General features: G+C 35.5%; 1 protein-coding gene across 1 annotated transcript; it reads left to right on the top strand.

The window, feature by feature from the left end:
* The first annotated feature begins 7389 nt into the window (after positions 1-7389).
* On the top strand, positions 7390-10085 carry LOC130447059 (uncharacterized). The gene is made up of 2 exons (XM_056783682.1): positions 7390-7932; positions 8941-10085. The coding sequence occupies exons 1-2, from the start codon at positions 7494-7496 to the stop codon at positions 9699-9701; spliced, it is 1200 nt and encodes a 399-aa protein (XP_056639660.1). The 5' UTR covers positions 7390-7493; the 3' UTR covers positions 9702-10085.
* The last annotated feature ends 3462 nt before the right edge of the window (positions 10086-13547 follow it).

Genomic DNA, 13547 nt, shown 5'->3' with positions numbered 1-13547 from the left:
CGAAATTTTCGTTAGGTTTTACTATCATGGTCCAAATGGCGTTCGAAACGTAATGTGCGTGCACACGCATCAGTGAGAGTCTGCTACGCGTCAGAGACTTTGAAAACCACACTTTTAATTGATTCTCAGATAGCTGTTCGCTAAACCCGCACAAATCCCATCCAATCTCATCGGTTCTCAGTTGAGTTCTGTTTGTGGCACACTTGTAAGTTTTCCTTCTCAATATGGCGATCCCTCGATCCCAAAACTAACGCTCTTATCATTTTAATTACTTAATCGTGAAGTTGTGAAAGATATTAGGAGATGTATTTCGGATTTTGTCGTATTTAAAATGATTTTTGAGGAAATTTGAGCGGAAACCTTTTCGAGTATGTCATAGTCACGCATTCAAGCTACATATCATTCTGCCCCACCCGTTATAGGGATTTGGTATTGACAAATGCCATTGTTGGGGGCCATATAAATTGTATACGGGTTGACGTTTTGCGTGTGTCGACACGGTCCAGCCGTTTCGGAACAAATGAGTAATGATAGAGATTGCCATCGATGGCTCTACGGCACTATGGTTGTGTACAACCGGTGGTATAGGCGCCCGGCGCTCTCTCCACCGAGCGTCGGTTATCGCATTCAACAGAGCCTGACTCCAACAATAGCAAAGAAGAGTGATGCGATCAGATTGATAAACGGCGTGGATAACAATTAGACCAGGAGTCAAAGATCAGATATTAGAACATTTGATTGGGAATTAAAACTTCAGTGTCTATTACAAAAATTTTGCAATCATTCAAATGGTTTTAAGGCTCCTTTCTGGATTTTTTCCGCATCAGTTGGAACGAGATTTTTCTAAAATGTCCACAAATTTCGAGAATTTCCGCCGAAGAAAGACGTTGAAAGTAAAAATCCAGTGCCAAACGAATAAACGATTTATTATCTTTCGTTTCCAAGCATTTAAATGGTTCTAAGGCTCCTTTCTGGATTTTTTCCGCATCAGTTGGAACGAGATTTTTCTAAAATGTCCACAAATTTCGAGAATTTCCGCCGAAGACAGACGTAGAAAGTAAAAATCCAGTGCCAAACGAATTAACGATTTATTATATTTCGTTTATAATCATTTAAATGGTTCTAACGCTCCTTTCTGGATTTTTTCCGCATCAGTTGGAACTAGATTTTGCTTAAATGTCCACAAATTTCGAGAATTTCCGCTGAAGAAAGACGTAGAAAGTCAAAATCCAGTGCCAAATAAATTAACGATTTATTATCTTTTGTTTCCAATTATTTAAATGGTTTTAAGGCTCCTTTCTGGATTTTTTCCGCATCAGCTGAAACGAGATTTTTCTAAAATGTCCACAAATTTCGAGAATTTCCGCCGAAGACAGACGTAGAAAGTAAAAATCCAGTGCCAAACGAATTAACGATTTATTATATTTCGTTTATAATCATTTAAATGGTTCTAACGCTCCTTTCTGGATTTTTTCCGCATCAGTTGGGACGAGATTTTGCTTAAATGTCCACAAATTTCGAGAATTTCCGCTGAAGAAAGACGTAGAAAGTCAAAATCCAGTGCCAAATAAATTAACGATTTATTATCTTTTGTTTCCAATTATTTAAATGGTTTTAAGGCTCCTTTCTGGATTTTTTCCGCATAAGTTGGAACTAGATTTTGCTTAAAAGTCCACAAATTTCGAAAATTTCCGCCGAAGAAAGACGTAGAAAGTCAAAATCCAGTGCCAAACGAATTAACGATCTATTATCTTTTGTTTCCAATTATTTAAATGGTTTTAAGGCTCCTTTCTGGATTTTTTCCGCATCAGCTGAAACGAGATTTTTCTAAAATGTCCACAAATTTCGAGAATTTCCGCCGAAGACAGACGTAGAAAGTAAAAATCCAGTGCCAAACGAATTAACGATTTATTATATTTCGTTTATAATCATTTAAATGGTTCTAACGCTCCTTTCTGGATTTTTTCCGCATCAGTTGGGACGAGATTTTGCTTAAATGTCCACAAATTTCGAGAATTTCCGCCGAAGACAGACGTAGAAAGTCAAAATCCAGTGCCAAACGAATTATCGATTTATTATCTTTCGTTTGCAATAATTTAAATGGTTCTAAGGCTCCTTTATGGATTTTTTCCGCATCAGTTGGAACGAGATTTTGCTTAAATGTCCACAAATTTCGAAAATTTCCGCCGAAGAAAGACGTAGAAAATCAAAATCCAGTGCCAAACTAATTAACGATCTATCATCTTTCGTTTCCAATCATTTAAATGGTTTTAAGGCTCCTTTCTGGATTTTTTCCGCATCAGTTGGAACGAGATTTTGCTTAAATGTCCACAAATTTCGAAAATTTCCGCCGAAGAAAGACGTAGAAAGTCAAAATTCAGTGCCAAACGAATTAACGATTCGTTTGCAATCATTTAAATGGTTTTAAGGCTCCTTTCTGGATTTTTTCCGCATCAGCTGGTACGAGATTTTGCTTAAATGTCCACAAATTTCGAGAATTTCCGTCGAAGACAGACGTAGAAAGTAAAAATCCAGTGCCAAACGAATTAACGATTTATCATCTTTCGTTTCCAATCATTCAAATGGTTTTAAGGCTGCTTTCATGGAAGTACTGGAATTTGTTCCAGGATATTCGTAAAGACTCAATGAAACAAAATCTTGTATATTTCTTCGCTTTTGATGACAATATTCAATTCAAAATACAAAAATTGATTAAAGGCAATATAGGAATCGAAGATTCATAATTCAAGCAAAAAATTTCAACAATTCCCGACTATTTTTTGTGAAATAATTCATATTAACCTATTTTCAATTCAGTTAAAATAGATTCTATAGCTTGATGGTTCGTAAAAGCGGCTTACAATCCAGTTGCTAGAAGCTCTAATTTCATTAGAAAAGTCCATGTAATAATTATTTTTTCTTAAAAAATAGAAACAAGGCTAGTTTTGTCTTGTTTACTGCGTTTATAATAAAAGCTGCTAAAGATATTTATTATAATAGAAGACTTGACAATTCTCGTAATGTTTCTAAAGAAACATAATTCTTTACTGATCTAAAAAATGAGGCTCAACCTCTACTTCACCCGATAACCTCAATAATTACTTTGTGAATGTAGCTAAAAAGTTGTTAGTTTAACCTACTTACTCTGCGCTCAGCATTAGTTGAGGGCTCCATATTTTACAGTACAAAAAAGTGCACAATAACTTGCCAATTGAAATCAAATCTCCAACATGAGATTCCGAGTTTCAGTTTCTCAGTAACAATTTTCGAATTAATGATTCAATAGATCTGATGTTTAATTAAGGCTGAATCATAAAGAATAAGTTGGCAGCAGCGTTCTGAAAACGTCGCGCATGTTCGGAATTACGATCGCAGCGCTGCCGCTTATAAAAATACAATTAGAACTCACGTTGTGGGTAAACCTCGTATTGTCATCAATATTGATATTAGATTCAGTAACATGGCCTAATCTCTAGTTGGATTGGTACAATATAACCGAAGAGTGATGCGATAAATGAGATAGACGAAGGCCCTCCGTGTCATCGATTTAACTGCTTTAGCGACAATAGATTGTGTTCGTTGGGTGAAAACTGGTAAAATATCTATTAAAGAGGAAGTGAATTCACGTCGTTTGATTGGATAACATCCAAACTATTGTTTGGAATCGAAGTATGCTGTTAGGAAAAGGTCTCTCCATTACATATAGAAAATTATCTATTTAAATTTTTAGTAGTTTCTCAAATTTTTTTACTACTAGTTAAGTACGCCTCTGGATTTTTCCGCATCAGTTGGTACGAGATTTTGTTTAAATATCCACAAATTTCGAGAACTTCCACCGAATAGAGACGAAGAAAGTCAAAATTTCTTTATTTACCCACCATTCGAAATCCAATGGCAAACAAATTAACGATTCATTATCTTTCTCTTTCTTTTCTATGCATCTCTATGTTGACCTAAAGTCAGTTTTGAGGTGTCTTAATTAAGTTTACTCTTCAACGTTTTCCCTTACGAATAAAAATTGTTATTAAATCAACGCAAAAAGTTTTAGATTTTTCTTTTAGTTCAGATATCATCAAACAATTCGGATGCATTGGAAAGAGTTTATGAAGAAGATAAATCGATGGTTCATTCTTGTACATCTTAATAGTATATTTAATATAAAGCAAACGACTCAAACGTAATTCAAATGATCGAAAGCTCGCGTAGATAAAGCTCAGTTAATTATTGCTTTATTATGATCAGAGACAAAATCTTTGTATCATTTTTCGTAGTAAATTCCGCAAAAAAAAACAAGTTTTCGCTGGTCAAAGGTTTGGAAATCATCATCAACGATGAGAGTCATATTTCACTTTTGACTAGAGTGAAATGGCGAATCATAAGACTTATTACACAGGTCCACAAAAAACATTAGTGACTTTGTCAAATAGAAGGTTTATTTTGTTTACTTCAAATTAATACTTAGTGATCAAGACAAAGTATGGGTTCCTCCTAAGGTGTGTAGAAGATACTTGTGGTTTAAAGTTAGGAAAACTTTCTATTTAATACGAAAAATAGAAAGAAAATATCTCATCAGCTCTGAAATACCAGCTCCGCATCCACCTCCTAATTTAGATGACATTCTGATTGGTGTAAAGAACTCTACAGACAAATCCTGATCGGATTTTTCAGTTATCTCAAGGCTTGGATCCTTCAAAAGATGCTGCTGAGAAAATATCTCACCAGCTCTGAAATACCAGTTCTACGTCCACCTCCTAATTTAGATGACATTCTGATTGGTGTAAAGAACCCTACAGACAAATCCTGATCGGATTTTTCAGTTATCTCAAGGCTTGGATCCTTCAAAAGATGCTGCTGAGAAAATATCTCACCAGCTCTGAAATACCAGTTCTACGTCCACCTCCTAATTTAGATGACATTCTGATTGATGCAAAGAAACCCCCAGAACAAATCCAGCTCAGATTTTTCAGTTCTCTCAAGACTTGGATCTTTCAAAAGATGCTGCTGAGAAAATATCTCACCAGCTCTGAAATACCAGTTCTACGTCCACCTCCTAATTTAGATGACATTCTGATTGATGCAAAGAAATCCCCAGAACAAATCCAGCTCAGATTTTTCAGTTCTCTCAAGACTTGGATCTTTCAAAAGATGCTGCTGAGAAAATATCTCACCAGCTTTGAAATACCAGTTCTACGTCCACCTCCTAATTTAGATGACATTCTGATTGGTGTAAAGAACTCTACAGACAAATCCTGATCGGATTTTTCAGTTATCTCAAGGCTTGGATCTTTCAAAAGATGCTGCTGAGAAAATATCTCACCAGCTCTGAAATACCAGTTCTACGTCCACCTCCTAATTTAGATGACATTCTGATTGGTGTAAAGAACTCTACAGACAAATCCTGATCGGATTTTTCAGTTATCTCAAGGCTTGGATCCTTCAAAAGATGCTGCTGAGAAAATATCTCACCAGCTCTGAAATACCAGTTCTACGTCCACCTCCTAATTTAGATGACATTCTGATTGGTGTAAAGAACCCTACAGACAAATCCTGATCGGATTTTTCAGTTATCTCAAGGCTTGGATCCTTCAAAAGATGCTGCTGAGAAAATATCTCACCAGCTCTGAAATACCAGTTCTACGTCCACCTCCTAATTTAGATGACATTCTGATTGATGCAAAGAAACCCCCAGAACAAATCCAGCTCAGATTTTTCAGTTCTCTCAAGACTTGGATCTTTCAAAAGATGCTGCTGAGAAAATATCTCACCAGCTCTGAAATACCAGTTCTACGTCCACCTCCTAATTTAGATGACATTCTGATTGATGCAAAGAAATCCCCAGAACAAATCCAGCTCAGATTTTTCAGTTCTCTCAAGACTTGGATCTTTCAAAAGATGCTGCTGAGAAAATATCTCACCAGCTTTGAAATACCAGTTCTACGTCCACCTCCTAATTTAGATGACATTCTGATTGGTGTAAAGAACTCTACAGACAAATCCTGATCGGATTTTTCAGTTATCTCAAGGCTTGGATCCTTCAAAAGATGCTGCTGAGAAAATATCTCACCAGCTCTGAAATACCAGTTCTACGCCCACCTCCTAATTTAGATGACATTCTGATTGATGCAAAGAAATCCCCAGAACAAATCCAGCTCAGATTTTTCAGTTCTCTCAAGACTTGGATCTTTTAAAAGATGCAGGATATGGATGCTGGAAAACTAAGTTCAAAGCTAAAAAAGATAATTATCTTTTATTTCATCTGGTACCTAATTTTTCTGGTACAAACTTCGAGAGAGAGAGAATTTTCACTAAAGAGGGCAATCTTGTTTATTGTGATGATGTTTGTGGGCTCACTAAATACTTTGAAATAGAAAATGATTCATCAGAATGACGCTTATCCATTGATTCATCCAAAACTAAGCTCAAATTATTCTCGGTGCATTATGGAAATGTATTTGCAGCTCTTCCAATGAGTCACTTAGCTCAAGAGGAAGAAAAGTACAATGGATCTTTTGGAATGGATCTATTCTTTTTGTAGAGATTTTGAAAATACTGACCACCCCTACCAAATAGGAATTGTTTGATCCCTTCTTTCCAATATCAAAGGGATGAATCGAAAAAGATGCATGGGGTTCTTTCAAAAATGTAATGCAGAAGTCCAGAAGTACAGCATATGTTGACAGCTGAAAACTTGGGTGTTTATAGTGAGGAAAAAGTTGAAAAATTTCAGGTTGTACGTAATATTGTATGATGGAATGTCATTATGCTAGATGCTTGGGCAAAGAAAAGGTTTTACTCAAAAAAAGAGTAAACAAAAAGTTGTTTATACTTTTTAATAATTTGTAATAAATAGTTGATTTAAAAAAAAACTCTACGTGATGGAAAGTAATGGTTGGCGAGATCTATATAAAAACGAGTATACTAGATCTAGATTTGTTCAGTTGATAAATAAAAAGCATCATCAAGGAAATTTTGTTGTAAAGGACGTCGTGAGAGCTTTTGCAAAAAGTTCCGTTTATTCAGAGGTCACGCAATGACATGATGCAATACAACATGCAACATAATGCAAGACGCAATAGTTCTTGATCAAAATCATTCGCAGATTAATATTAGTAATAATTTGAGGTTAGGAATTTGTTTACTTTTACTGTTTACAGAGACTTGCATGCAATTTCTTGCACGTTGTATTGCATGATGTCAAGCAGCCTTAAAGTGAATTAAAACAAACAGCTTGTACGGTTTTTATATCACCACAACCTTATTTTCTTTTCAATTCTTGTAACTACATTTTCCAGTTATTTTACTTATCGCAATTATTTTGAAATATCATCACTTATATGTAGAGGATTTAAACTGTATCTACAAATGATACTCGTATCTACTGACCTTGGTGTTTCAAATAGTTTCACATTCTATTTGTGTAGCACACAAACCTTGATGTTGTAATTATTTCAATTTATTATTTGTGGAAGTCAAGTAACTATAAGTTTAGTATTATGTCGAGTAAAACATGCATAGAAAGCATTCGCGATATACAAACTATTTTAAAAAATAAACTAGATATTGAGAAAATAACGAAAATTGATATCACAAGATTGACAGCGCCAGGTGAAAATTACGGGAGTTTAATACTAAAGTTAGATCTTTATCTAAGCAGTGTGAACAGTGTCGATGAAGAAATTGTGAAATTAGTGGCTAAAAAAATTCCTGTTGAACAAATATTACGAGAAAATTTTAATATACAAATCACGTTCAAAAATGAAGTAGGTTTATATGAAACAGTGTTGCCGATTTTACAGAATTTCCAGAGAAGTCACGGTATACAGAATGTTATAAACAACGTTCCTAAATTTTTCGGTGCCAGGTTAAATTTAGACGGTAACGAAGAAGTTACTGAAGACGCCGTAATTATTTTAGAAAATTTAACAGCCAAAGGTAATTAATTTGATGCCTAGAACTCACATTTTCAGTCTTTTTGTTAAGATTGGTTCTAATCTGATAAGACTGGGGTCTCGTGGATACTATTGAAATTTTATGTTTTTGATCTACAGCTTTTCCAAGTTTAAATCATGTATGACCAGTGGAATACACAACAAGCAGCTACGAAAGGCCGTTGACCATATCTCAAAAATCACTAGCAATCAATTATAACATTTTAAAATTCTTCTTTTTGCACTTATTTCAGGTCTTACCCTCTATGCTCTGATTTCTTCTATCTTCTGTCCTGATTTGGACTATCTGTTTCTGGTAGTTGGATTCTCATTGAATTCTTGTTCTGTCGACTCGACATAAGCCTTCCACTTTCGTTTTCTCATCCGTATCCATCTGACTACATCTGTTATCTGTTCGCAGAACTGTCTGAACCGCGTTTTCTATCGTAGGTTATTCCAGATCTTTATCTTAGGGTTTCCATCTCTCTTGTTCATAAAAATTGTTAAATCCTTCTTGTATTTTCTATAATTCCATCTGGTTGAATCTGAGAAGCATGCGTTGTACTTTGTGTCTTCGTTTTCTGCTATAACATCATCTGCGTAACATATAATTCGGAACTTGCAGCTTCTTATGGTGTATCCTTTTCCTGTGGTCTAGGATGAGGTTGAAAAGCATTGGACTGCTAAGTTGTCTTCCTGTAATTTGCATATAAGTTTACCCTGTCGAAATCCTTTGTTAGATCAACATATCATAAGAAAACTAGATTATTTTACTCCATGGCTTCTTCTACAATTTGTCTTAGTGTGAATATTGAATCTATTCTGGATATTTCGATCATTTTTGTGCCTAGGATATTACAGACCATTGACTCTGATGTTGAAACTACTGCATCCAGCGAGAATTCATCATCCACAAAATTTTGATTGAGAAGAGATGAAGAGATCTTAAATCAAAACGAGTAGTTTTTCAGTTGAAACATTCGATTTTTACGACCTTATTTTTTCATTTCAGGTTTCAGCAATGTGGAAAGAACTACAGGCTTCAATCTAGAATCCACTAAACTAATTCTTGAAGATTTAGCGGAGTTCCACGCAGTTCCTTTAGCGTTAAAGCTGAAGCAGCCCAAGCTCTTCGAAAGATTGAAGAAATTCTGCAACACTTTCGAATTTAAAAGTGAATTTCATAAGATATTCTGGGAAACTACGAGAGCCGTTATCAAAGAGAAACCAACATGTGCATTGTTAGACAATAAAATAAAATTATTGGGGCAAATTGAAAGACCAGAAGTTATGGAACCGTTCGGAACCTTGGTACACGATGATCTTTGGAGCAATAACACGATGCAAAAATTCGCACCTAATCAAATAGCTGTTGAAAATAAATTTTTAGATTTCCAGTTTTTAGATTACGGTTCTCCTGCATCGGATTTTTTGTTTTTCGTGTTTACCAGCGTACAACTCGGCGTACTTGAAAATAATTTGGATATTTTGATTAGTACGTATCATAATCGTTTCTTGAAACATCTGGAAGTGTTCGGATGTGATATTGGAGTTTTCACCGTGGAAAAATTCATAGAAGAAATCAAAAGGGAATCTGCTTTTCAAATTGGTCATATAATAAACTTTGTTTTGTTTATTATCAAAACTAAACAAGAAAATGTTGAGGTTAAGATACTTGATCATATTAATATAAAACCTTCTCTCATTACTCAAAAAGCCAAAGAACATATTTGGTTTGTTATTGAGGAATGGAATCGAAGAGGATGGTTATGAAAAATTTCCGCAAGTCTTTTAGGCCCCTAGCATGGAAATGATTCCCTTCCACTCTTTCCTATTTTTCCCTTTCGTTTTCCAGTCCTGAATTCCTCTTTCTCGTAGGTCCATCTCCACCATCTCTGCGTACCATCTTTTCCTTGGTCTTTTTTATTTTCTTGTTCCTCCTTGTTATATGTCCATCATTTTTTTTGTTGCTTTTAATCTGTCGTTCTCTGTATATGACCCAACCACTCGATTCTTTTGAATTATCAGCTTATACGAGTTTTTGGGCCTTAGCCATACAAGACATTTGAAAAATGCCAAAATCCTTGTGTATTAAAAATATATAGACATATCATAAAATTTCTTTTCGGTATATTTGTCAATATAATTTAAAAATTATTTGTTTTTTTCTAAGAGACTCTTTGCAGCAAATTTTCGAGTCGTCAAATAGTCGTCAAAGAAAACTTTCAGGAGAGCTTTGAAAATCCACAACTGTTCAAGATAAACGTATTGCATTGATATGTGAACGATCGACGACTCACAGTACCAGAAATAGCAACTCAGATCGATTAATCTCCTCTGAATAATCTTTTGCAGCAAATTTTCGAATCGCCAAATCTTTGGCGAATGAAAACTTTCAGGACAGCTTCGAAAATCCGCAACTGTTCAATATAAACGTATTACATTGATATGTAAACGATCGACGACTCACAGTACCAGAAATAGCAGCTCAGATCAATGAATCTCATCTGAATAGTCTTTTGCAACAAATTTTCGAATCGCCAAATCTTTGGCGAATGAAAACTTTCAGGACAGCTTCGAAAATCCGCAACTGTTCAAGATAAACGTATTGCATTGATCTCTAAACGATCGACGACTCACAGTACCAGAAATAGCAGCTCAGATCAATAAATCTCCTCTGAATAGTCTTTTGCAGCAAATTTTCGAATCGCCAAATCTTTGGCGAAAGAAAACTTTCAGAAGAACTTCGAAAATCCGCAACTGTTCTTTATAAATGTATTACATTGATATGTAAACGATCGACGACTCACAGTACCAGAAATAGCAGCTCAGATCAATGAATCTCATCTGAATAGTCTTTTGCAACAAATTTTCGAATCGCCAAATCTTTGGCGAAAGAAAACTTTCAGAAGAACTTCGAAAATCCGCAACTGTTCTTTATAAACGTATTACATTGATATGTAAACGATCGACGACTCACAGTACCAGAAATAGCAGCTCAGATCAATGAATCTCATCTGAATAGTCTTTTGCAACAAATTTTCGAATCGCCAAATCTTTGGCGAAAGAAAACTTTCAGGACAGCTTCGAAAATCCGCAACTGTTCAAGATAAACGTATTGCATTGATCTCTAAACGATCGACGACTCACAGTACCAGAAATAGCAGCTCAGATCAATAAATCTCCTCTGAATAGTCTTTTGCAGCAAATATTCGAATCGCCAAATCTTTGGCGAATGAAAACTTTCAGAAGAACTTCGAAAAACCGTAACTGCTCAATATGAACGTATTGCATTGATATGTAAACGATCGACGACTCACAGTACCAGAAATAGCAGCTCAGATCAATGAATCTCATCTGAATAGTCTTTTGCAACAAATTTTCGAATCGCCAAATCTTTGGCGAATGAAAACTTTCAGGACAGCTTCGAAAATCCGCAACTGTTCAAGATAAACGTATTGCATTGATCTCTAAACGATCGACGACTCACAGTACCAGAAATAGCAGCTCAGATCAATAAATCTCCTCTGAATAGTCTTTTGCAGCAAATTTTCGAATCGCCAAATCTTTGGCGAAAGAAAACTTTCAGGACAGCTTCGAAAATCCGCAACTGTTCAAGATAAACGTATTGCATTGATCTCTAAACGATCGACGACTCACAGTACCAGAAATAGCAGCTCAGATCAATAAATCTCCTCTGAATAGTCTTTTGCAGCAAATTTTCGAATCGCCAAATCTTTGGCGAAAGAAAACTTTCAGAAGAACTTCGAAAATCCGCAACTGTTCTTTATAAACGTATTACATTGATATGTAAACGATCGACGACTCACAGTACCAGAAATAGCAGCTCAGATCAATGAATCTCATCTGAATAGTCTTTTGCAACAAATTTTCGAATCGCCAAATCTTTGGCGAAAGAAAACTTTCAGAAGAACTTCGAAAATCCGCAACTGTTCTTTATAAACGTATTACATTGATATGTAAACGATCGACGACTCACAGTACCAGAAATAGCAGCTCAGATCAATGAATCTCATCTGAATAGTCTTTTGCAACAAATTTTCGAATCGCCAAATCTTTGGCGAAAGAAAACTTTCAGAAGAACTTCGAAAATCCGCAACTGTTCTTTATAAACGTATTACATTGATATGTAAACGATCGACGACTCACAGTACCAGAAATAGCAGCTCAGATCAATGAATCTCATCTGAATAGTCTTTTGCAACAAATTTTCGAATCGCCAAATCTTTGGCGAAAGAAAACTTTCAGAAGAACTTCGAAAATCCGCAACTGTTCTTTATAAACGTATTACATTGATATGTAAACGATCGACGACTCACAGTACCAGAAATAGCAGCTCAGATCAATAAATCTCCTCTGAATAGTCTTTTGCAGCAAATATTCGAATCGCCAAATCTTTGGCGAATGAAAACTTTCAGAAGAACTTCGAAAAACCGTAACTGCTCAATATGAACGTATTGCATTGATATGTAAACGATCGACGACTCACAGTACCAGAAATAGCAGCTCAGATCAATGAATCTCATCTGAATAGTCTTTTGCAACAAATTTTCGAATCGCCAAATCTTTGGCGAATGAAAACTTTCAGGACAGCTTCGAAAATCCGCAACTGTTCAAGATAAACGTATTGCATTGATCTCTAAACGATCGACGACTCACAGTACCAGAAATAGCAGCTCAGATCAATAAATCTCCTCTGAATAGTCTTTTGCAGCAAATTTTCGAATCGCCAAATCTTTGGCGAATGAAAACTTTCAGAAGAACTTCGAAAAACCGTAACTGCTCAATATGAACGTATTGCATTGATATGTAAACGATCGACGACTCACAGTACCAGAAATAGCAGCTCAGATCAATGAATCTCATCTGAATAGTCTTTTGCAACAAATTTTCGAATCGCCAAATCTTTGGCGAATGAAAACTTTCAGGACAGCTTCGAAAATCCGCAACTGTTCAAGATAAACGTATTGCATTGATATGTAAACGATCGACGACTCACAGTACCAGAAATAGCAGCTCAGATCAATGAATCTCATCTGAATAGTCTTTTGCAACAAATTTTCGAATCGCCAAATCTTTGGCGAAAGAAAACTTTCAGGACAGCTTCGAAAATTCGCAACTGTTCAAGATAAACGTATTACATTGATATGTAAACGATCGTCGACTCACAGTACCAGAAATAGCAACTCTGAATAGTCTTTGCATCGAAATGAATCTATCATAATGGAAAAAATTCATAATTTCCCCTGGACGTTACTACACGAAGTTATCAGTTAATTTAATGATAAAAAATAAACGCGAACAAGTTTATAAGTGAATTTTTTTTCAATTTCGTGCTTAGGTGCTAGCTATCTAATAAGAAACGGAAATAACGTTCATCATGGTATTGCAGGAAGTCGCTGGTATTTCCTTTCAAGATTTCTTCGCGAGGTCTGTTATTATAAACGAATGCGATGGCCATTTTAACTGTTCCCGGGTCAAATCAAGATGGATGTTCTCTTACTTTAATGGTTCTCTAGTAGCGCAGGGATTCGGTTTAAATTATGAGTTATTTTCGTGACTTTATACCAACGCGAAATAGGAAAAAGTGAGATCTTG

Source organism: Diorhabda sublineata, chromosome 7 (assembly GCF_026230105.1).
Source record: "Diorhabda sublineata isolate icDioSubl1.1 chromosome 7, icDioSubl1.1, whole genome shotgun sequence".
Classification (NCBI taxonomy): domain Eukaryota; kingdom Metazoa; phylum Arthropoda; class Insecta; order Coleoptera; family Chrysomelidae; genus Diorhabda; species Diorhabda sublineata.
This window is presented reverse-complemented; position numbering and strand designations above follow the sequence as displayed.